The sequence below is a fragment of the Saccopteryx leptura genome, chromosome 11 (genome assembly GCF_036850995.1).
Source record: "Saccopteryx leptura isolate mSacLep1 chromosome 11, mSacLep1_pri_phased_curated, whole genome shotgun sequence".
Taxonomy (NCBI): domain Eukaryota; kingdom Metazoa; phylum Chordata; class Mammalia; order Chiroptera; family Emballonuridae; genus Saccopteryx; species Saccopteryx leptura.
Window position 1 is genome coordinate 33,056,050 of NC_089513.1, and position 25,438 is coordinate 33,081,487.

The 25,438-nt window shown below is 41.7% G+C and overlaps 1 protein-coding gene and 1 pseudogene across 13 annotated transcripts in view; both read right to left on the reverse strand.

The window, feature by feature from the left end:
• Window positions 1-1,737: 1,737 nt before the first annotated feature.
• Window positions 1,738-25,438, reverse strand: part of DTNA (dystrobrevin alpha) — a 372,686-nt gene continuing 348,985 nt past the window's right edge. For 7 of the 13 annotated variants that reach the window (XM_066352951.1, XM_066352959.1, XM_066352958.1 and 4 more), the window contains 5 exons: window positions 19,295-19,454; window positions 16,748-16,837; window positions 14,941-15,109; window positions 11,380-11,512; window positions 1,738-2,837 (listed from right to left, as the gene is read on the reverse strand). In XM_066352951.1, coding sequence (XP_066209048.1) covers window positions 2,697-2,837; window positions 11,380-11,512; window positions 14,941-15,109; window positions 16,748-16,837; window positions 19,295-19,454 — 693 coding nt within the window. In that variant the 3' untranslated portion in view covers window positions 1,738-2,696. Of the gene's footprint in view, window positions 2,838-5,230; window positions 5,396-8,792; window positions 8,842-11,379; window positions 11,513-14,940; window positions 15,110-16,747; window positions 16,838-19,294; window positions 19,455-25,438 lie in introns of those variants that run through there. The other 6 variants (XM_066352962.1, XM_066352961.1, XM_066352960.1 and 3 more) reach the window with 2 other exon arrangements.
• LOC136383626 (U6 spliceosomal RNA) lies at window positions 13,772-13,884 on the reverse strand (annotated as a pseudogene).

Here is a 25,438-nt window from a genome sequence, read left to right on the forward strand (position 1 = left end):
AAAGCTTCTGCTTTTGCAGTATTTTTAAATCCAGCTGCTTCCAGTGCTCCTGGTATAGTTTAACTGCTATAATATTACCTGAGTGGCCCAAGACAACAGAACTTCCATCATGTTCATGTCTTTGGACTTGAGTATTTTTAGTTGTTATGTACAGGAATTTCTAAAACTCAGGGATGGATTATTATACCTGTTTACCAGTAACAAACTCCCCAGAATTTGTCTTATTTTAAAAGAGTTCTATGCCCTTGCCCCTCAAGTGTTGTCCTCAAAGATCAGCTTCCCTGAAAACTTGTTTGAAATGCAGATCTTGGGCCCCAGAGTCACTAAATCAAAACTATCAGTTCAAGAAGCATGGCACTATCCTAGCTGAAATAGCACCCCCTGAGGACCTAACTGAACTTAATATTGGAGGCTAGGATTAAAGCTGAGCTCCAGGTCAGAACTTCTAATGAGGTTCACACAAATCCCCTGGGGACCTTGATAAAATGCAGATTCTGATTTAATAGGTTTGGTTTGGAGCCCGGGACTCTGCATTTGTCACTTGCTCCCACGTGGTGCTAATGCTTTTGGTCCCTGGGACACATTCAAGTAACAAGGTAATGACTTTTCCTAAAACTTGTCAAACTGTACGTTTCACCTGAAGCATATATTAAAAATATAAATTCTTGGCCCTACCCTAGATCTCCTATATCATAATCCACTGACTCCTCAGGTGACTTTTCAACTAGATTAAGTTGAGAAATATTGAGAGAGGGAAATCAGAACTAAATGTGGCTTCTAAGAGATGCAGGGATGAGGCACTGAGATAGAGCTGGAAAGAAACTTGGATGAACACATCCTTGTCTCTCCCCTCCAAAGGGCAGGGGGATGTGTGTTTCCTCTAGAGGTCCCATTGGGTCAGGATTCTCCCCTGTGATCGATGCAGAGTCTCTTAGTTTCATTCTCTGGTGCCTCTTGAGGGTTTACATCATTTTTATGGACTCCAAATCAACCCCAGAGACCTGAAGTACCACTCAAAGACAGAGTTCCCTAAAATGCCATTCATGAAATGTTGGGAGTCAGACTCAGATTCTGCGCATGGTTGTAAAGGAATTGGCTTCTTGAGCAAAGAAAAAGCACAACACTCCATTTCATGGGAATCAGAGGCTATGAGGAAAAATTAGAATGTAGGAAGTAGCAACATTCTTAGTTTTTGTCCCTTCCTTGGAACTCTTGTGTCTTTGTGCTATCATCACAGTGACCTCAAGGGTGTGCTGATTCTCCTTTCTTACCAGCTGTAGCACAAACAAAACAAAAGCCACTAATGCATTTATTCATTCATTCAGCAAATAATGGTTGAGCATGTAATATTTGCCAAGTACCTGTTTAGATGTTCTGGAATCAAAAGATCAAGTGAGGTAACAAAGTATAGTGCTCACAAACACTAGGGGATATTGTATAGCTTCATACTCATTTTGAATATCCCTTAATTTTTGTGAGCAGTTATACTTATTTTCTAGCAGTGTCTGATATAAAGTAAGCACAAAATATGTTGACTATAACAAGGCTTTCTAGTAGAAGAAAACTGTGTGCACAAAGGTGAGATATTTTGCCTCAGATTCCTAATACTCAAATTAACAGTTCCTGCTTTACACCGCAAATACTGACTGACTGTCTTTCTCCTTTGAACAGACTGGCTTCATATTACTTTAGGAAAGATTCATTAAAACTACAAAAAATAAAATACACAAGGTATAGTATTTTTAAAAACATTTTTAATGAAGAAATAATTCCATTCCAAAATATAGACACACAATTAAATAGTTTAATCACTTCAAAATATAACATGTCCCCAGGAGGTTCCAACATACACACACACATACACACACATACACACAAAATAATACTTAACAGCAATACAAAAATCCATACAATAATAGTTTTGTTACAATACCAATGAAGATTGTGAAATCTTTAGGGTCTTTGAATTGGTTACTTCAAATGGTGTCAAATTACAGTAGTCATAATTTAAAAACTCTTACAGTTAATTAGGCTTAAGACGTCACATTTCTGATTGTTTTTTCTCTCTTTTTGGCTCAAAAGTAAAAATGCCCTTTCTTCTGAGGACACAGTGGAGTTCTTATTTGTGGCTCCTTGCATGGAATCGAACCAAGGGGATTGCAGCAACCAAAAGTTGCTGTATTTACAATGTTTATCTACAGTTAACAGCCAAAAATTAATAAGGGTGAACAAAGATGATCAAAATAAAAGCAGACATCAGTGCTAAATTATGATGCAGCAGTTTGGCTCATGCATATAAGAAAATACATAGTATATCACAACAAAGGCCACACTCTTATGCAATTAAGTTCACATTACTACTTACAAATGAACCTTCCCTGCCTTATCATTCGAGAATCCATTTTTCACAATCTCCAGCACATCTCCCTCTGACCAACCAAACTTACCCCAACTTCCGTCCTGACCAACCACAACTGATTCCTGAATACCATACAGTAGATTTCACCCTCCTCCCTCCCTCCATTAACATGGCGCTGTGGAAGAGGGTTGGCTGTGTTAGACCAGTGCTCATTAACAGGTCATCATCTCTGGTGGAGATGGATGTGCAATTTATCGTGGAAAAAGAAAGAAACGCCCCCACACGAGATATAATTGTGTCTAATGGACAGGACAGGTAAAACCTGCTGGGTTTGCTCTTAGAATAGGCCCCAATAGTAAATTTGGAGAGCCAAGGAAAGAAACCCACCAAAAACCACAAAAACCCAAAACAACACACGCCATTTTGTCTCGATTACAGGACAGGGGTGCTTGAGTCTGGTCTCAGTGCTGACGTGGAGCTAAGAGAAAGAAAAGGTGGCCGGTTAGTCAGGAATTGGTCATTGGCAGCAGTTTCCAGAGTCCTTGCAATGACTTTTTATGATGGTATCAACAACCATGTGATGGAGTTGGCAATGAAGGCTACGACAAGGGGGAAGATTATCAGCAAAACAGCTCAAACCTTAGACAAACATTCTAGTGTAGAAACACAAAGCAACAACAGATGTCAGCTCAGTCCAGTCAGTGGTTGCATGCCACTTGCAAGATCAGAGTTCCGAGTTTAAGAACTATCTGGCTATGATTTAGAGCTGACTGCAATGTAGGTAGCTGGGATGTAGTGGTTTTAAGTTATGTGTGAGGCACCAGGGACCACCTGCTCCATCTAGAGAGGTATGGTTTCACAGAAGATGGGCAGTGGAAAGGAGATGAACATTAATATATTAACAAAACCCGCAATAAAATCCATCTGTGCAAAGAAATCTGAGAACTGTGCAGTTGTGCCACTTTGGTGTCAGCCTGTTCTCAGGGACATTTGTCAGACTGGTTCTCTGGAAGGAAGCATGATTAAGTACATCAATGGACAGAATGGGCTCCTTACTAATATCAACCAAGAGCTTTACTATCCCCAAAGCAAGTGATCTTGTTCTAAAGGGCAGCCAAGGAGATGGTACCATGCTGACAAATGCAGAGACAGGAACATCTTCGAGTCCTCCGAGAGGGAGCTGGAAGATGTCAGGATGTCTGTTCTCAGCTGGGCACCCACCAAACCGACTCTGTGGGGTGGGAGAAGGTCTCTGACAGCCCTGGATGCAAAATCAAGCTGTTGAAGCTTTAACATCGACACGGAACCTTTTCTGTTTATTCTGAATAAGGCCTTTTCAGAGATTGTATTATACAACTTTATTCTAAAGCAGTGGTTCTCAGCTTTTAGCATGCATCAGAATTACCTGGAGGGTTTATTAAAACACAGATTGCTGGGCCCCACCCCCAGAGTTTCTGATTCAGTAGGACTGGGTTGGGGCCCAAGAATCTGCATTTCTAAATAAATTCCCAGGTGATGATGCCTATGCTTTCTGGTCCAGGGAACATACTTTGAGAACCACTGTTCAGAAATGATGTTCTCTTCTTTCTTTCAAAGGAGAAGCAAGAGTACCAGAGAAGGTGCCAATTTAAGTATAATGTATATAATATGTTGCAGGATTCTAACTTCATCAAGTCTTGAAAAAATTTTTTTTTCATATCCCAGGAATCCCTAAGGGAGGTCTTTAGTGCCCCCCAAAAAGGGTCCTCATAAAGGACCAGACTTTCATTCTCCCTTCTTTGACAGTTCTTTTGCACACCAGTTTCTCCCTGAGTGCAAAGTCCCAACTCAATTCAGAAGAGCCTGTTTCCTTTCACATGACCACAGAAGGCTGCATGCAGAGAACACCAGATAGCCAGCTAAGGCAATACACATTCAGAAATAAAAGGAGAGCAAATGTTTTTGCAAGCGCACTTGAAGCCTGTACAATTAAAGCTGAAGGCCTCCAAACAACCTGATCGGGGAACTTGTGGGTGAGCGGTGCTGTTAGAGACATGCTCCCTAAAGCTAAAACGAGAGGAACAAGACCGTGGAAGAGCAAAGATCACTTTAGTCCGTTTGGGGATCTTATGGCACCTGTGGTTTATAAACAGCTTTAGTAACGAGTATTTCAAAACATAGTTCACAGTTTTTAAGAAGATCTGTGCTGATTTTAAAAACTAGATTCTATATAATTTGAATGTTGTCTTTTTTTTTTAATACGTTCTCTATTTGGAAAAAATATTTACACTAAGTTCTATGGCTGATTTGTTAGAGTATCTTGAAAGAAAACAACCCCAAGTTGGGAAGAAGCCCCCAAAACTGCATTTTCCTGGTTTGTTTGGTTCAAGTCACTGCTCACAGAGACTTGAAGACAACACAGACAGTGCGGGCCAATGACCTTTCTTGGCTTCTGGCCTCTGAGTCTGTACACTCAGGAACCAGATCCTTCCGGGTCAAAGAATAATTGCAAGTGGATGCTTTTTTCCCAAATGCTGTGGAAAAAAAAATGTACACTGTATAATAAATTGTTTTGTTAAAATCTCAAAGAATTCAGAAATTAAACTTCTAGCTACAAAGAGTATTAGTGTTGTCATTGTAAACTGAACAGGTTCAAGATCATGTGCAAAGGTTTAAAATGCTTGTTAATACTGCCATCATGAGTGACAGCAGCATGGGTGTCAGCCTGTGGTTTTTTTGTTTGTTTTTAACCGGGATGAGCCATGTTACAGAAGATGGAGCTGATAAGTTAGCTTTGAACAGAAGTCTTTTTTTTTTTTTTCCTTCTTAAAACACACACCTATGAACTACAAATCTTAGAACAAAACATTAGCTGCACTACAGTCAGCAGAATACGTCTTTAGGGGCAGGGGTGTGGCAGGAGCTGCTGCGGGTGGCGGTTCCTCTCCGGTGAGGCTGCTGCCAGGCTGCTGTCTTCTCCTCTGTGTGGCTGGGTGCAGCGCTCCCTTCATCACCAGCTCTCATGTTACTTTCATCATCTGTCTGACTATAGTTTGCCTGGGGATAAGGAATGTGGAATTTTTTTTAAAGATGAGAACTGTTCTCTAAATTAAAATCAGGAAGCTTAGAATCCCCCCTTTTCTCTCTCTCTCTCTCTCTCTCTCTCTCTCACACACACACACACACACACACACACACACACACACACATATTCTCTTTCTCTCTCTCTTTCTCTATTCCTTTCCTCTGACAATCAGGAGTGAATGTCCTGGGGACACTATGTGCTATTTATTATATCTTCTGAAAGAAAGGACAAAAAAAAAATCACATTGAGTCTCTTGCTTAATGGGGACCCAAGGCATCTGGAGGGTTAAAGCAATGCCATGCTGTCCTTCGGACCAGGAGATAAGAGCACTGACTCACCATCAGAATGTCATGCTAATTTTTAAAAATTAAAAAAATAAATCCACTATTGATCTTCAAATTTCCCAACGTCTGAAGTTAGGTTGTGGCTGGTCCAAGAGAGTGAAATATGCAGCCAGAGGGATGGAAAAGGGACAAATCTGAGAAATGACTGGACCAGAATGGACTCTAAATTGAGTGCTAAGCCTTATGTATACTGTTTCTTCCAAAGTGGCTAGCTGAGAAGCAGTAAGCTAGGTTTTACTGGTTTCTGCGTTGATAAGTGCACATTTATCTTCCAATAGGCCTCAGGCTCTTTCTGAGCAGAGGGTGGGTCTTCCAGTATCTTGTGTCATGACCTTTGTCCATGTAGGGCTCTGTTGGTGGAAACCTAATTGACTTCGAGCTGATGAAGTCGATGTTAGCATCCTTGGATAAAAGATGCCTACACTCTGAGATAATTTCTGGTTTTGTAGTCAAGCAAACAGATTTGAATATCATATACTGCTCTAAAATTTCAGCTGTATTTCTTGGCTACTACAAAAAAATTACAGTAAGATGGAACCGGCTGGAAAGAAGAAACACCACTAGGTTCTGCAGGTTTCTACCATGTTTTAAATGATTTTTGCCTAAGTGACTGATTTAGTGACAGGCTGGTTCATATTTAGAGTCCTCTGAATGCCAGCTAGGTAGGTACAGGATGTTCTAAATGACAAAGGCCACAGCTGTTTTTTTTTTCCCCTTAAGTGAGAAGTGGGTAGGCAGAGAGAGACAGACTCCTGCATGCACACCAACTGGGATCTACCCAGCAAGCACCCTATGGGGCAATGCTCTGCCCATCTGGAACTGTTGTTCCGTTGCTCAGCAACCAAGCTATTTCAGCACCTGAGGTGAGGCCATGGAGCCATCTTCAGTGCCTGGGGGCCCACTTGCTCCAACTGAGCCATGGCTGTGGCAAGGGAAGAGAGAGAGAGAGAGAGAGAGCGAGAGAGAGAGAGAGAGAGAGAGAAAGAGAGAGAGAGAAAGAGAAGGGAGAGGGGGAGAGGTGGAGAAGCAGATAGTTGCTTCTCCTATGTACTCTGACCAGGGATCAAACCTGGGACATCCAAACACTGGGCCGATGCTCTACTATTAAGCAAACCAGCCAATGCCTATATGTATTTTTTTTACTGCTAAATTTGTACCAAAGATAAAATATTGCCTGAGAATTTTCAAAGTACTGAAATATTTGGCTTTTAGATACAAGAAACAAATGCTACTTTTTATCTGGCTTTATGTCAAGGACAATTCATAAACTTTAAAAATATATATATTTTTCTAAACAGTAACTACTGAGGTTTAAATAATGTGCAGAACAAAAATAATCAAATTGCTGGAGCTAAGAGAAGGAAAATGCTATTAAGGGAAAAAGCTTGCTCCTTGGGGACTAGATTTGTTATAACTAGAGTGAATATTTTCAGAAACAGCTCCTGAGAATTTTTTTACTGTAGTTGTAATGGATCAGGAGAGTATGTGCTGTCACATTCTTCAACCCAAGGGAGGCAGAATGGAATGGGGTCAATACGTCCCTTTCTTTTACACCAAAAGGGTCTCATAGCTCTAAACGTATATATATTTCATAATAGCAATCACGCCATGGTTTTTACTTGCTTAATCTTAACCTGAGGACTGAGACAGGAGGAGGTGTGTAGTGTTTGATCTAGAATGTGTTCTTTACTAATTGATGCCATTTAGGAGATCTCTATCCCCTTTTCAGTGTGGCAGCCACAGTTGAGTTTATTATCTCCTGTATTAGACTTAAACGGGATTCCATGGTTGGAAAAGACTACATAATAACAGCAGATATAAGCACTTGGGCCAGTGCAGCAGATAACTGTGAGAGAGGTATTAGCTTAGAACTGTAATGAGGGACATCTAAGTGGCCATTAGCGGGAGCCAGAGAAACCATCTAGACTTAAGGGACAGTGTAGCTGAAAGTGTATTGAATCATTGCACGTAGATGATTCCTAGCCTTGTTTATAAAAAATAGGGGGAGCAAGCTAGTTCTGACTCTCAGGAGTACCCATGCAACTACATCATAACTGCTGCAGCTCCCAGGGACTGAACTGCTTATAGAGCACTGAACATAGTGCCAGGCATGTACGAGTGGGTTCATTAAAATTCTAGTGTGCCTGCCACTAGGTTAAGATCTTTAAAACCTGTATCTCAGAAAGGACAACTCCTCTGTGATGCAGGTATTATCATGCATGTTGTACAGAGGGAATGGAAGCTCACAGAGGTTTAATAGTTTGTTCAAGGGTATGCTCCTAGGATTTGATGAAACTCACATTTGATATTGGGTCTATTAGAATTTGGAGCCTAAGCTTCAGATCACCACACTCAAGTGATCCTGCCAGTCAAGTGCTGATCTCGCTCCATTAAACAATTACTGAGGATTTTCCATTTATGTAGGTGGGGAGAGGGGCAAGTATCACATGTCATGTAAATAATACTTTAAATTGATATATATTCTTCAATTCCAGAAAGGATTTGAATTAGCTGTTCCAAAAATAAAAGGCTGCAGAAGTTTTCCTTTATGTTTTGCTTCTTTTGTTTTTGCTTTTGTTTCAGTTCAGCTTTCACTTGTGAAGGACATACCTTTGACCTTTTAGGCCCCAAGGACAGCATGACTAAGGAGCTGGCCCATCTCTAGAAGTCCTGAACAAGCCCGGACTATTCCTTCTCAAGTGATAGACTCAAACTTGGGTGCTATTATGGATTGGATGTGGTTTCATAGCCACAGAATATTTCTGGGGCATATCTGGTGTTGTAGAAGTTTCTGTGCCATTTTTCCTAATTAATCGAGTTAAAAAGTCAACTCCCAAGGTTGTTTACCAAATCTCTACTGGATTGTAACAAAATGCTCCATAGACTGGGATGATTCTTTGACAAAAGCAGGGAAGAAGGATATTTATCACATACAAACACCTAAGAGAGGGTGACTGTGAATTTAGGTTACAGGTTATGAGAGTTCAGTGTACAGTGGCCACATCCTAAACAAGAGGGTACTTACTTGAGAGGAGAGTGATAAAAGGATATTGTATTCAACCTTGCAAGCTGACCTGTGGGTGACAAAGGACACAAACAAGAAAGGTGACATGTCAAGTCTGTGATGCAGTCAAGCTGGTGAATTATTTGGTTGGAAGCCATGCACAAAGACAGAGAAAGAAAAAGAGGGAGAGTCCAGTGAACGATAATACATTCCGATCCAACAAACAACCACATGCTCACAGAACAGTCAAGGAAAACCACTCCAAAGTTCTCCGAGGCACATGTCTTCAGTGGGGACACACAGGCCTGTTATATTATCCTAGCCCTTTTCTTGGCCTTTCCCTTGTAGTCACTGGGCATGGAAAGGTAAGGAGAGAGAGAAGCAGCTTAAGATTTACCAGAGATGGCAAAAACTCCAACTGGATCTGAAGCTATTAATAGAATTTCCCTTCATTTTACTCATATACGGTTAAATTCTTAATTCATTAAAACAAGTAAAAGTCTAATATTTTATATGGAATGGCTGCCTCCCCTTAAAATAAACCCTAGAAGGCCCTGGCCGGTTGGCTCAGTGGTAGAGCGTCGGCCTGGCGTGCAGAAGTCCCGGGTTCGATTCCCGGCCAGGGCACATAGGAGAAGCGCCCATCTGCTTCTCCACCCCTCCCCCTCTCCTTCCTCTCTGTCTCTCTCTTCCTCTCCCGCAGCCAAGGCTCCATTGGAGCAAAGATGGCCCGGGCACTGGGGATGGCTCCTTGGCCTCTGCCCCAGGCGCTAGAGTGGCTCTGGTCGCGACGCCCCGGAGGGGCAGAGCATCGCCTCCTGGTGGGCAGAGCGTCGCCCCCTGGTGGGCGTGCCAGGTGGATCCCGGTCGGGCGCATGCGGGAGTCTGTCTGTCTATCCCCGTTTCCAGCTTCAGAAAAATACAATAAATAAATAAATAAATAAACCCTAGAATTTCAGTAACTGTTACCACTCAAATCTGGAAACTGATATGAGCTCTAAAAGGGAGGTCTAACAGGTGTCTCTAACAGCATGAACCAGAATATTGATTACTTAACCACCTCTCTCTCCCTCTATGTAGGAGAGGCAAATGAGATATGTGTAGAATATCCCTCAGGGTTCCCAGAGACATCCTGGCAGCTTCATCCAAGCTAATTTCCTCTGTGGATGGGCCATAGAAATTGAAAAGAGGAGCCTTCTCCATGGGTCTGTACGTTAGGTGACTTTGTTTCTGCAGCACTGAAGCATGGCATTACCGATATAGTCACTGTTTTGGCTATTTTTTTTGTATGCCTAGACCAGGGGTCTCAAACTCAACTCAGCATGTGGGCCGCAGAGCAAGATCACAGCTGTTCGGCGGGCCGCACTAGGTCTACAAAAGGCAACTGTTACGCAACACTTTTCTCACTGCAGTTGAAAACAAAAAAAAAATCAGTACAACAAGCACAATCGTACATGCAGTTTACTCAGTGTCACAAAACGACCAGAAACTGTAGTTCGCATCACAACTGCTGTTAACTAAGCTAATATCTAGCTAGGATGCTAGAGAAATGAAAAATACAAGTAGGCCCCTAATTTTATACAAGTAGGCTTACTTAATTTTATCCAAAATATTTTGAACTTCGTGGGTTAGTCTGCGGGCCGCACAAAATTGTTCGACGGGCCGCAAGTTTGAGACCCCTGGCCTAGACCAACTTGTTTCTGAAATGTGTTTGTGAAACCAAAAGGGTGAATCGCACAATCCAAAGGGGCCAAACTTTTGTCTCATATTGTTGGGGTGGGGTTGGTGGGCTCCAGTTTTCATCTTGTTACATTCTTCTTGGGAAAATATTTTAAAACTTAATCTATGAGAAATAGAAGATTATTTATTCTCTCTTTCACTAACAGAGTAAGAGAGAGAGAGAGAGAGCGCCGTTGTTGACCTAGGAATGTGGAGTAAATTCTCTGGCCATTGAACAGAAAGCCTTACAATATAATGACCCGCTGAGACTTGGGGAGCAGCAGGTCTTGAATAGGCAAACATCCCTGAACTCCCAGAACCCCAAGAAAACAGGGTGGATTAAGGGGAAAGGAAATAATATACAAGAAAGACAAACACTGCAGTAGAACAGTTTCCACGGGAAAACTGCATCTCCTTTAGAATGAGCTACCAATTACATTTATTCCCATTGCATGTGTTACGTTCAGTGAATTCTCAGATGGAGTAATACAGTCCAGTATGTATGACAATCTGTCCACCCACACTCTGCTGAACATGGGACCCATGGTCCCCCCGACCTTTCTTAGTGAGGTTTGTCACTTGCCTGCTATTTCCATTGGACGTGAGGTAGGTATTGAGGGGGGCTGAGAACCAATCATTCAAGGCAGGAGACATATTTATGCTTTATTCAATTTCCTTGGGCCTTATTCTCCGTATATTATTTTCATCTATGCGAAAAAGTATTTAAATTTTTTAGTGTCTAGAATACATGGACTAAGGAGTGTAGTCAGAGTATTCCCGAAAGGGAGGGTGGAAGGAGAAAGGCAGCTCTGATGTTTTGGAGTCGTAGGGAAGCCCCAGCTCTCGGGGGCTGGAGCACGTGTGAGTGGTGTGGGCCCGACCCCCGTACCTGATAGGCTTCATCCTGCAGCTTCTGCTTCAGGTATTCCTCCATCTGGAGCTCGTTCTCCAGCTGCCGCACCGAGTCGTTCTCATAGTTCTCCTCCTCAGGCTGCACGTAGGGGTCGCCATCTTCTGTAACCCTGGGAATAAACCACAGATGGAGTTTTGGAGCAAATCTTAGAAGGAAAGTTTCAGTGCAAATTCGTGCGTTAGCTGCAGTTTGGAAGGCACATTCACTTAGTCCTCCAGTTCACTTCTTCGCTTCAATTCACTGTTTTCTGTTACCTAACAGAACATTAAAAAACCCCCAAACTTTGCAAGTTTAGGAAAATACATGACCACTGTATTCTCATATGCAATTTTCCTATTGTTCTCTGATCATTATTAGTCATCTGGTTTTCTAGGGTTTGCAGGAACAAGTCAGCATTTAAATATCAATCTTAAAAAAAAAAGGAGACTTATCTTCCAGGTGGATATAATTTTCCCCAATTTTTTTTTTTTTTAATGGAATCCAAAAACACTTTCTATAAGGAAAGTGAGCCCTCTAGTGAAATAAAGATTAAGGACATTTGTTCATAATTTAACCCTCTCCATATTATGCACGTGTGTAGACATGTGCACACATGTGCTTTATTTTTATAGTAGAGTTAAGCTTCCAAATATCAGCTAATCAATGTCAGGAAGGTTAACTCTAACTTATAGCTCTTGATCTTAAAAATTTATATTAGCTTTAAATCTAAGAAATTCTTTTAAATTGTCCAACTTTAGATAAAAATGACCTTTTTTGTGACAGACAGAGAGACAGAGAGAGGGACAGATGGGGACAGACAGAAGGGAGAGAGAAAAGAAGCATCAATTCTTTGCTGTGGCACCTTAGTTGTTCATTGATTGCTTTCTCATATGTGCCTTGACTGGGGGGCTACAGCAGAGCGAGTGACCCCTTGCTCAAGCCAGAGATGTTAGGCTCAAGCCAGAGACCTTGGGTTTCAAGCCAGTGACCATGGGGTCATGTCTATGATCCCACAGTCAAGCCAGCCACCCCACGCTCAAACTGGTGAGCCCATGCTTAAGTCGCATGAACCTGCACTCAAGCCGGTGACCTCGGGGGTTTCAAACTTGGGTCCTCTGTGTCCCAGTCTGACATTCTATCCACTGTGCCACTGCCTGGTCAGGCCAGATTAAAATGACCTTATTCACTAATGTGTGACTCTTTCCATCTATTCCTCTTAATATATACAAAGCTTTTAGAACACAAATTCACTACCTAAATCACATGACTAAAATTTTCTCAAGGTAAAAGCACAATACACGTTTAGATAGTACAGATATGAAATTATTCCCTAAAATGAAAAGAGTAGTCAAGGAGAAGTTTTTGGATAGGAACTTAAATGCCATTGCTCAAGTTTATTTATATCTGTACAACATGTTCTCGTTATTTTTAGAGGTTTGGGGCCAGCATAAATAGGTCTATGAGGCTTCCATGAACTTTTTCTCCCAAATTCCTGCTGCAGTGTTGGTAGCTGGAACTGCCACCAGCATATGGGGGACAGTAGACTGGGTGGCTTTAGCCACAGTCTTGGATTTTAGGATTGGAACGAAAAAATTTTAAGTAACCACCAAATAAATGCTTAATCATAGAAAGTCAAATAGATATGTATTTACTAGACTAAACTGATGACAATTACTTCACCATTTTGAATAACAAACAAATCAAGTCATTCTAAATTATAGAGGAAAGGACAAGAGAGCAAACTAAAATTAAAAGCAGCAGCCCACTGCCACAGTAAATTACGTTACAAGTGTTTTGTTCTGATCTTATGCTCTGCCTTTCACAGTTGGCTTTCAAAGCATATCTATTTATAATTTCCCATTATGACTGGTCTTTTACTCACTGCTTGGATTGGGAGCCAAAACACCAGAAAGGTCTCTGTTTAGTTTCTTCATTGGGTCTTTAAAACAGCCAATTTATTTTTTGTAGACTAGTCTGTAGTCCTTTTCACATTAAGCGCTATCACCCATCTATAGTTTTTTTTTTTTCTTAACACTTAGCAATTCCGTTTTCCAGCCTTTTGGTGAACTCTGCCCACATCACTGACCACTCCGGGAGCCTTGTCGTCCTGAAGGCCCATGCTCTTCCCTTCTTTTCTTTCGCTCTCTTCCCTCCCAAACTGGGCTCTTCAGCTCTGTCCTAGCTTCCCTTCGTTTCTAGCTTTAGTTTCCTCTGCCTGACTGCTTTGAGCTGACCCAGTGTTACAGAAAGTAGTGGGGGACCTGATTCTGCTGGCTTCCATCAAGGTACAGAAGCTTAAAGGGGTGAAAACCTCTGCAAAATGTCTTTTAAGGGTCCGATTTAGACATAGTCAACAAGTCAACCAAGCTGGATTTCTTTCTTTTTTTAAAAAAACATGGAATGCTTCACGAGTTTGCGTGTCATCCTTGCATAGGGGCCATGCTACTCTTCTCTGTATCATCAAATTGGATTTCTCTGTAATGAGATTTTATGCATTTACAGTCATGTGGTGCATAATGACATTTTTGGTCAAGGCCTGACCGCATATATGATGGTTGTCCCCTAAGATTATAATGGAGCTGAAAAATTCTTATCACCTAGTGACAGCATAGCTGTCATACACTATAGCGCAACACATTACTCATGTGTCTGTGGTGATGCTGGTGTAAACAGACCTACTGCTATGCGGGTTGTATAAAAGTTATGTGTAGCACATAATACTTGATAATGCTAATACATGATTATATTACTGGTTTGTATATTTACTGCATGTTTTAGCATTATTTTCCACTTATAAATAAGTTTGCTGTTAAACAGTATGCTGTGTTATGGTGGCAGCAGCTCCAAGTATCTCAGATTTACTTTTTCTCTTGATTTCATCAATTTCCCTTGTGCTTATTTTATCTCGTGTTGTTTTCTACAGCGACACGCTGTATAGGCTTGTAGCCTAGGAGCAATAGGTTACTAGACCATATAGTCTAGGTGTGCAGTAGGCTGAACCATCTAGCTTTGTGTAAGCTGTAAGTGCACTCTGTGATGTGTGTACATGACAAAATTGCCTAATGATGCATCTCTCAGAACACATCTCTGTTATTAAGCATTGCATGACTATACTCATTTCAATTCTTATTGCTTATACAATATTGTTCATCACATTATGCACAGAGAAGCCTCTCTGGCATCATGGGGCCCTCCAAGTACAAATATAAAAAGTGCAAAAGATAGAACGACTCATCTCCTGAACTAGTCTGTGAGTCCTGGAAGGATGGAAGTGATTTTTTTTTTTTTTTGTATAAAACTAGCACAGTGCCTTGGGTGAGCCAGACTCTCAATAAGCACCGGTCGGCTTTGGTTATTGACACTCTCTGGAAATTGTGAGGGGGGAAAGTCACAATGTCAAATGTAAATGTAGCACCCTCCTACCTCTTCTGTCAGAAAAGGAAGCCTCATCATCTTTCTTCGAAATAAAGAACGAACCAACTATATTTTCATTTTCCGATGCGCCCTACATACAGTGTTCTGTTACTGAGAAGATGCCCCCGAGCAGAAGATACTCACACGTCACTGCGCAGGGTGCTTGGGGTAGCGCTGCTGTGAACATACCCGGGTTTCCGGGCATGGATTTGCGCTAGAAAAGCCTTTTCAGAGGTTGGCGATGGAACCAGATCCTCAAACTGAGTTCGTGCAAATTCAGAATCCACGTTACTCTCCGTTTCACTCCCTACCTCTATTAGGTACAATTGAAGGAACAAAAAATGACTTGTTAGAATTTTTATAATCAGCAAAGAAAGGGCTAGGCTGAACAAAAACCCACCCGTGCTGTATAAAACATTAACCAGTTATTGTAAGTCAAGTAAGCGTTTATTTTAATTCTAAATGAGAATTGAAACTTGACATGAATTACTATAAAACTGTTTGATATACAGTATTGTCTTTTTTTAAATCTCAGAAATGTTATGAGAAATCTTTGTGTCTTTACTTAAAACTCCTGTTTTTGCTCCTTTACAGAAGTCTTCCATAAAATTGTCACTTTTGCTTAATATTACCTTAATTTAGGAAATACAAACCTGAAGTATTATATTCACTTAAGATGTTAAAGTTTCATAAGAGTATAAATTAATAGTACTTGAGACTTCTACAATAAGAACAACATTTTTAGTAATCGCTTGGTAGGGCAGTGGGTATATACCATTACCCATGATGTACTAACTGCTGTCATTTCTATCCTGTAGTAATCTTAGTCTAAAGTAGCAGCAACAATTTTCATTACTTTAATTCTTATTATAGAGGTTTTAAGAAATTTAAATCCAGATTTAAAAAAATATTGAATTATTAATTCTTATAGTTGCAATCTCACCTAAATGACCCCAGTACTTCCAGGCAAATATCTTGCTAAGTGTGCTTTATTTATTTATTTATTTATTTATTTATTTATTTATATTTTTCTGAAGCTGGAAACGGAGAGGCAGTCAGACTCCCGCATGCGCCTGACCGGGATCCACCCGGCACGCCCACCAGGGGGCGATGCTCTGCCCATCTGGGGCATCGCTCTGTCGCGACCAGAGCCACTCGAGCGCCTGGGGCAGAGGCCCAGGAGCCATCCCCAGCGCCCGGGCCATCTTTTGCTCCAATGGAGCCTGAGGGGAAGAGAGAGAGAGAGGAAGGAGAGGGGGAGGGGTGGAGAAGCAGATGGGCGCCTCTCCTGTGTGCCCTGGCTGGTAATCGAACCCGGGACTTCCGCACGCCAGGCCGACGCTCTACCACTGAGCCAACCGGCCAGCGCCTGCTAAGTGTGCTTTAAAGAATAGATGAGATGCATTAGTAACTGGTAAGATAGTTATTTGAATATTCATGCTGTTCAAGTTTTTAAAATTCTGTTTAGTATTATTTGGATAAAAGATGCTCATAACTTTGTGCTGTTATATTCTGGGTATATCTTTCTTTGGAAATACTGCAAAGGTAAATTTCAGGTTAGCTTCATTCAAATAGTCATGCATTCCAAATGAACAGAATCTAAATTAGTAAATAAGACATCTGACTTTATGAAACAACTGCATTATGTCACTGTGGATCATGACAGGTGTTAACAGCGACAATCTCTGGCTTCTTGAATTATAAAGTCAATTTTAGTATTTCTCTTTATTCTTTTCTGTGTCATTACACTTCCCACATTAAGCAAGTATTAAGTCTTCTTGACAGCAATTATAAACATTAACTTAAAAATCTGAATATAGCAATAAAATACCACACAGATCTTTAAAAAATTCTTTTATACTTGACAATGAGCAGATCGCTAACAGAGGCCCCCACTACTTTTGGGTCCTTCTCCAAAGAGCAGACAAATGAGAGAGAACAAGGGACGCACCAGAATTCAGTTCTTTCACGAGAGAGGACATGGTGTTAGTGATGGAATCCGCTGCCACTAGTAAGTCATTCCTTAAATTTCTTCTTGAACCTTAAGCAAACAAGAAATGATAATGAATTAAAAACAACAACAAAGCTTTTCCTTTTTCCAAAATTTTATGCTGCTTGTCATTTCCATTGCCATTCTAAAACAAGAAAATATATAAGACTTCTCCTTTTTAGACGTGCTTTGGTCCATTTCTGAAAAAAAAAAAAGGTCCATGTCTATTGTGCTTAGGGCAATGGCCTCTGATGTAGGAAAACATGGCAACCAATGGGGGGTTCATAAAATGCATTGCCCAAACAAGGACAGTTTTTCAAGTGAAAGGGGGAGATATTAATAATAAGACTGGGTGAGCCAGCACAAGTGAGGATGGTCCCAGGTAAAACAGTTTGTGTGATAGCCCTTTTTAAGAACAGCCCACACAGATGAAAAGTCTGCTTTTGCCAGGAGAGCTGCACCTTCCTACCTGCTACTATCAATTAAGCCATCATGTGGCTCAATTTTGATGAACCCATCAGATTTTGATCTCTAGCACCACAGCCCCTGTCCAATCAGGCCTCCCAGAGCTCCTGCTCCCACTGGAGGGACCTGTTGGGAATGGGGCTCCTGTGCACTGAATGCCCCAGAGTAAGGAGAAGAGGTGAGAATGAGTGTAACGGTTGCCAAATAATGGGCAAAAGATGTATGTCTGGTATCTTGACCTGGGACTTAGGCCATGTTTCTTTATGGCAGGGAAAGATGAGTATGTTGTCTCAGGGACCCTAAGGGTTAAACGGATATTTGTGGGCTGGCCTGGGAACCAGGCAAGGTTGAGATGGCACAGAGGGCTAATCATCATAATTTCGGAAAAAAGGGCTGAGATTTCAAATCTCTGACTGAACAGGTGAATTGATGCAGCCACAAGCCCTTTGTGAGCGAGGCCACATATCATTCTGTCATTTCTCAGGAAGTAAAATTAAACAAGTAAAATAATAAATACATGAAGATTTTTAAAAAATCAAAGTAGTTAGATACAACTAATTATAATAGAAAGTTCAAACTGATTAAAAATTCTTTATGATTTAGGGGAAGGACGTTTCTCTTTCTAAAAATTAAAGGAAAATTGATTTTGCATCACTTAAATTCTTATTTTCTTTTTCAGAAGTAAAAGCCCTATTATGGCTCTTCCCTTGTCCCTCATCACAGAGAGTCCACCATTATTTTTCTGTAAAATGTAAAATTTTGGCGCCCAGACACAATAGCAGAGAGAGTCTGTTTCCTCACACTTTTCTATATCTGGATATTACTGATGTTAAAAAGCTTTTCTAAAAAAATCTGCTAGATAAATGGTGATATTAAAATTGGCATTTCTGCAATGATTTGAGAGCTGGAACATCTTTTCATATTATTATTGGTAATTTATTTCCTTTTCTGTCTGTTCATACTCTTCATTTACTTTTACTTGGGAGATATCTTCTTCCTACTGATCTCTACATTTTTTTTTCTGTGTAACTGGAATTATGAAGCTTAACTGCCACATATGTTAGAAATGGCTTACTCAAGTTTTTCCTTTTTGCCTGTTGACTTTGTTTCTTTTTGCCTTAAAACTAATAGTCAAATAACATCTCTCTTTACCTTAAATCTACATGGGAGGGTCTGGAAGGATGGCGTGAGAAATTGCTAATCTAAAGAAAATGCAAATTACAAACCAAAATCAATGTGAGCTTATTTGTGTGAAAATAAAGAGCATGTGTCTATAAAAAGACACTTAAATATATATATTTACATATAAGCAAAAAAGGCGAGAAGAACCAAATTATGAATAGTGTTTACTTCTAGGAATGAGATTGGCAGAGTGAGGGTCTGCAGGAGGATTTTTTTTTTCCTGATTTTTCCCCAAATTAATAAAATAATGGCAAGGGAAAGTTTTAAAAAGTGTTAAAATATTTCCAAATGAATAAAACCACCTGCCAAGGGAGGAACCCCACCGCACACCTCCCAGTTTCACCCTCGCCTGTTTAAAGGGAAGGGGCAGCCTGAGGGCAAAGCTGAACGCAGTCCCATGTCAGGGGCGGTGACTCAACTCTTACGACATCTGTAAAATGACAACCTGGCCTTCTTGATCATCTCAGGCTACAGAGCTGAACTGTTTAATCTCACTCATGAGTTTGCTTTCTTGTAAAGAGAAGAAAGCGGGAAATAAGATCTTCCAGAATTTTAAAACGAATTAGTTATAGTTTCCGGAGGTATCAGCGGAAGGATTCCCTTCCTCTAATGAGCAAAGACTCATAAGAAACGAAGCAGTGCAATGGAAGCCAAAGGAAGGTGAGATGGTGAAGGTGAAGTGAAGAACAGGTTAGCAGAGGGAGTTTCTAAAACGCCTCCTGGGCCAGGCTTGGGCAGACGCCCTGGGGTAACTCAGAAAGTCTACGCCGTGGCTCGCTCTGATGACTAGACCACTCAACAGACCGAGGTGACTTATGTGTCACATAGAACCGGAACACAACAAAACATAAAGCCACTTACTTTGTGCAAACGCCTCCTGTACATCTCCCCCGACCCCAGTGAGCGAGTCCTGAGGCGTGTGGGTCGGGGTGGAGAAGGCTGAGGCAGACCGCACGGGCATGGGGATGGGCCTGCTGATGGTGTGGCTGGGGGAGGAGCGAGGAGAACCCGCTCCCTGGGTCTGGAGAGACAATGCAAGTCATTAATTTGTTTTCCCAAGAAAATGCCGAATGCCATCAGTCCCCAATGCCTCAAATGTTAAAAACAGTCACAATGAAATGTCAAAGCAGGAGGAAATCCCAGGTAATTGAGATGGTCGTCCTAAACCCGAGTTGCAGGTGCAAATAATTTAGGACCTTATACATTATCTGAAGTTTTGGTTACATCTTGAAAGCTAAGAATATTAGTAGAGCATTGTTCAACAATATATGAGATGTGTCCCCTGGTATTGAAGCTACTGTTAAGCAGTGATAATTATAAGGTGTGTTTATTTTCTCCTTGAAGAGAGGTCTCTGTAGAATAAAAAAGACACCTAAAGAAGAAAATTTAAGTATAAACTAGGAGACTTTCTGGGGATGGATATGACTTGTATGTTTCCTACATTTTCAGCCTATCTGTCCTGGCATCATTTGTAGAGGACAATTTATAGTTTAAATCATGCATGCAATATTATGCATATTAAATACCAAATTAAGAATCAAACGTATAATCTGTTTAATCCCTATTTTATAGCAAAAACTGACTTTGTCAAATTGCTCTGTGATTCAGATTCCAATGGAGAAGAGAAAAAGAAATCTTAGTTTCTAATTTCGGACTACTATTTTCCTGTAGGAAAATGTCTTTCTCTTGGTCTACAAAAGAACAGTATTTCTAGCAGTAGGAATAGTGGGATTTAAAATAAGTAAAGAAAAAAGTAGAAAACAACTAAGACATTTATCTGTGTACTGCAGTCCTCAGCATGAAACCTTTCCGAAACTGCCATACCTTGAATTTCACAGCTCTGTCTGGACAGTGAGGTCTCTTGGAAACATATGTTCTTTTTAATAATTAATTAGTTTACAAAGGCAGTCAGTCACTCATGAATAAGAAAATGCAAGGGGACTCTCAGTGCATACACAACAGATTAGGTGTTCACATAAATTCATGTCAGGCTGTTGGGCCTGGTCCGGGAGAGTAAGGGGCTGGCTCTGCAGGGTGGGACCCAGAGATTCACCGGCAACCCATTCAGACCCTGACACGGGCACCATCACAGTGCTCCGGAATACTCGATTAGATCTGCGCTGTGGGTTCAGCTGCTTGCAGTTAAAACACACAACATCAATCCTGTAACATGCCATGCTGTTAGCTTTCCAGGGCTCAGTATCACACACAAAAGTCAAATCTAGCAATTAAGAAAAATCCAGACTTAAAATATGAGGCATAACAGAACAGAGGGTGGAAAATAACTCATGTGATGCCCAGCGGGCTGAGGATTCCACTCTTTCACTCCAACAGTACCTTGGAATGGTCTGTCCGGGGCCCCAGGAAGAGAGGTTTGCCCGCTTGCGATGCTTTGCAGCCTGCTTGCCCAGCCCAGCTCAATGTTATTACCACGAAACTTCTGCTTCTGAGCTACCATGGTCCTTTCCTGCTTCCTATGCCAATAATAAATGACTTCACCTTTGAGTCGTGCTTTGCCACGACTTCCAGGGTTTTCATGTACATCCTCACTGATTTCTCCCCAAGACCACTGTAGGAGAGATCATTACTCTAAATGCGCAGCTGGGGCTTCCAATGCTCAAAGAGGTGAAAAGAATTTCCCAGGAGATGAAGCGAGATTCTGGCAGGTGTCTGAGCCCTGGTGCTCTGACTAACCTGGGCTGCTTGCCCAGGCCCCCCGGGACCTGGATAAGCTATGGCTAAAGCAGGGTCCCTCAAAGGAGATAGTTGGGGACAGTTGTGGGGTCAGTGGCCCTAAGGGCTGCCTCCCACTGCAAACCCCTCTGGTGCATCAATTTCAAGACTGGGTCCTCAGCAGGGCTCCTTGTGCAGGGCTCCTTGCTTTTCTTTTTAAAAAAATTTTATTATTCATTTTTAGAGAGAGAGAGAGAGAGAGAGAGAGAGAGAGAGAGAGGTGAGGAAGAACAGGAAGCATCAACTCCCATATGTGCCTTGACCAGGCAAGCCCAGGGTTTTAAACCAGCAACCCCAGCATTTCCAGGTCAACACTTTATCTGCTGTGCCACCACAGGTCGGGCTCCTTGCCTTTCTTATCTGTCCTCTTTACTAAAGAACCAGTCACAGCAGGGAGGAGGGGCTGGAGACGGGAAGTTGGAAAAAGGGTTGAAGAAAAAAGGTTTCTCTTTGCTACAGGGCATGGGTTCCCCTCTCCACTATGGGAAGCCAGGACTTCTGGGGTAGGAGGTTCACAATAATGATATGACTCTACTTTTAAATATAACTTACAAAATAAAATACTTTTACTGACATTTTTTTGGTTTCCTTTTTCTGATAATCAGTGTTATGAATGATAGTAGCATATATTCAAATAGCAATTTGCTGTCTGTAAAGTACTGTAATCCCAATGAATTCACTGAGTCCTCCTAACAACCATATAAAGTATATTATTCCTATTTTCCAGGTTAGCAAGCTAGGCTCAGAGGTGTTACCTGGGTTACCCAAGGTCATTGAGCTAGTGACTGGCAGGGGTAAACGACCCTCCCCCCCACAGTCTGTAGTCTGCAAGGCCAGGGCTCTCCATGGCACCACCGCTGCTCGTCAGGATCGTGGGCACTGTGACCAAACACCACATGCTTCCAACCACGCTTCACTAACATACAAAGGTTTCACAACCTGAAGGCTGAGAAGGCACAGGATACAGACCCATCAGTGAATTGTGTTGGAGCAGTGGCCTACGGCTTCCTGCTGGGCCAGGCAATAACCTTTTAGTTGCTGGGTCATGGGGGAGCCCTGTGAAGGCCCAGGGCGGCAGATCAGCCTTTGGGCTGCTTTTCAATCAGTACAGAAATATAGGTCCACAATCTCTTGTTTGCAAGTTTGAAATCCAAAAAGCAACGCATGTTGTTTCATAACTGATGTGAGGCTATTTGTATGGCATCTGTATGGTATTGCATTTCTAAAACCTGAAAGATTCTGGATTCTGGAGTATTTCAGATATGGAGCTGTGGGCCTGCATTTCAATATCGTAATGGTGTGTTGGGGCTGTACTGCCCACCAGCCCTGCGTCCATCTGTTCCACCAGGGTCTCCACTACAGCTCGTGGGGCTGCCCCTCCCCTCTGGGTACCACATCTGTCCTGTTTAACCCTCTTGACTGAGTCCCTTACCCCTGGTACCGCCCTCCCTTTCTCCCGTGCACTCAGCTCTCCAGCTAACTGTCTGAGGCGTTCCCAGCCTTCCCTCTCCCTGCTTAATGCCTGGCCTCCAAAGCCAACTTCCCTATTTCTTTCTGCCTGCTTTCTTTCTTCAAAACTCCTTTTAGTGGTTCTGTGTAAAGAAAAAAATAATTGACTGTAATTACGTGTTAAGGGAAAAACACTTGACCAAATCTAAATCACACCAATGTGTAAATGATTAATAGCCACTATCTCCTAAATGAATCTCTAATTGGTGCAATTTCGAGCAGTCTGATTATGTGAAGAGTTTTAATGGAAGATTCTGGGCTGAAGAAAAGATTCGGCGGCATCTTTTCTGCAACTTGCCACATCCATGTCTTATCCAGTCTTCACCCAGACTTTGGGGGGGAGGACCTTGGCTCCTTGACCGCATTTTTCTTAGTGAGGACACTGTCCAGTTTGATGCCTAGTACCTTCCTAGGATCTACTCCTGGGAAGACCAACCCTGGCTTCCTTTCCGTTGTTCTCACCAACCCTGGCTTCCTTTCTGTAAGTGTTAGAAAGGGCAGGTGCCTGTAGGCAGGCATTGGGGCAGATCAGCAGAGCAGACATCATGGAGTTTTATTTTTACAGGGAGTGACCTCTATAGTAGAATGGTGACCTCTGGCCTGATCATGAAGCATGGTTCTCTGCTACAACTTCAGAAGTGTTAGAGTGAACAATCTCTGTGAATATCCTTTCCTGATGACTTGATGATTAATGGAGCAAAGACTTAAGGGACGATGGTCCATGTAGATCAATATATAGATCTGAAATTCCTGAGCAGGGAGTTGATTTATGGAAGAAGGAAAACATACATCATACTTGACAAATTTAAAATAGCTCTCTTCCTAGAGAATAAATGAAAATTTCATTTCTATACTCTATCCTCTGAGTCCACTCAACCTGCTGTTGTATCAATTTTTAAAAAGTCTGACAAGATCCATAAATTTTTCTGATTTTTTTTTTCTCAGGAAGTAGGTCTGTTTCCACTCAGCATCAGAAAGGAGGGATGCTTCAAGGAAAGGACCAAATGTCTGACTGTTGAACCAGCGCTGCCTGGAGAAACTACCGAGGATGAGCACGAGGCAGCAGTGGGTGGCGTATGTACTGCTTCTCCTGACCTGAAACGTCTACCTCTCAAGTTTGGCTGAGAATACAGTCTAGTCAGGCCTGATTTCACTTAGTAGCCTGGGAAGGTAGACCAAAGCAGTGTTTGGCTACATTTGACCCTCTTTACAACCTTTCTCTCAATATACATTCACTGATGATCATCATAGGGATTGTTGTGTCCAGAGTGTTATGAGGACACAGATGAGGTGACCGATTCTGATTTGTCAGGCAGGAGGCATCGCTGGACTTGGGTCTTAAAAACGGAGATTTCCAGACAGGAAGGAGGAGGTATTGGAAGAAGAGAAGAGCAGTATCACAAGCAAGGCAGGGCAAGTACGTGTGAGGGATATTGCAGATAGGGCTGGGAGGCCTGTGTGGTTAAAGCACCAGGTTCACTGTGGGGAGTGGAGCAGGCTGAAGCTGGGGAGGGGCGGAGCCAGCATCGGGAGACTCTAACGTCATAAAAGGGGCTTGACTTTATCCCGAACTAATTTTTACTTTTCTAGAATTAATTAACCAATCCCTAATATTTAAAAAGGATGTGTGTTAATACGGGGTACAGAGATATGTCGTAGAATCGGGCATCTGAGACCTATATAATTATGCTAACTGTATCACCCAAGAAATTCAATAAAAAAAAAATGTGTGTGTGTTTGTGTGTGTGAGAGAGAGCGACAGAGAGAGAGAGAGAGAGAGAGAGAGAGAGAGAGGAAGAGAGACAGACAGGGAGAGAGAGAGAGATAGAGAGAGAGAGAGAGAGAGAGAGGCACTCTGGGAGAGTATGTTTTTGAACACTAGACACTAGCCCTTATATTACAGTTGATTATTTATGGTGTGGATTCTCCATGACCCCACCCCACCCTCCCTGCCTCACTGCTGCACAGAATACCCACCAAGAGGAAGGACAAGGGACATAGAGAAACGTGAAACCTAAGCTGGTACGATTTGTCATTACTGGCCTGTCCATATTTCATAGCATGTTTGGAAGAAGCAGGAACCTGAGTGACTATGATTTCCTGAGTTAATTAAGCCATCCAGTTGTAAATAGAGAAGAAATGGAGGCAGGAGATCAAATATGGAATGACTTTTACTTTCTTCCCCTGATTGAGACACTGTTAGTTAACTGTAAGGAAGAAAAGTGAATGCGTGAATGTGTGTGTGTGTGTGTGTGTGTGTGTGTGTGTCTATAAAGTACGGGTCAAATTAGAAAGTTTTCATATACCCATGTGTACATGTGTGCATATATGCATACATTCATACTTATATTTGACATGCATATGGTATTTCTTAAAGTGCTTGAGCATTCCTTGTCTTTTAAAATCCATACAACAACCTGGTGAGCCATGTATTATCATTATGTTTGAAATAAATTACCAGGCAATTAATTGACTTACTCAAGATCTTCCACTGTAGGAAAAGAGCTGGGACCACTACATTTCAAGTCTAATTCCAGTAACCTTTGTAAGAAGTTATTATTGAGACCTTACTTTCTGAACTCAAAGTTAGGAGGCTTGGTTTTAGATTGGGACATAACATTTGGAACTGGAAGTACACCAGAAACTCTGGAACATACCGTCACAGAAATTATACCCCAGCTGCCTTCATTATTAAACTTTTTATGAGTGTTCTTTTCATGGTGCCTTCAATAAATCTTAAATATACACAAAGAAGAAAGAGGG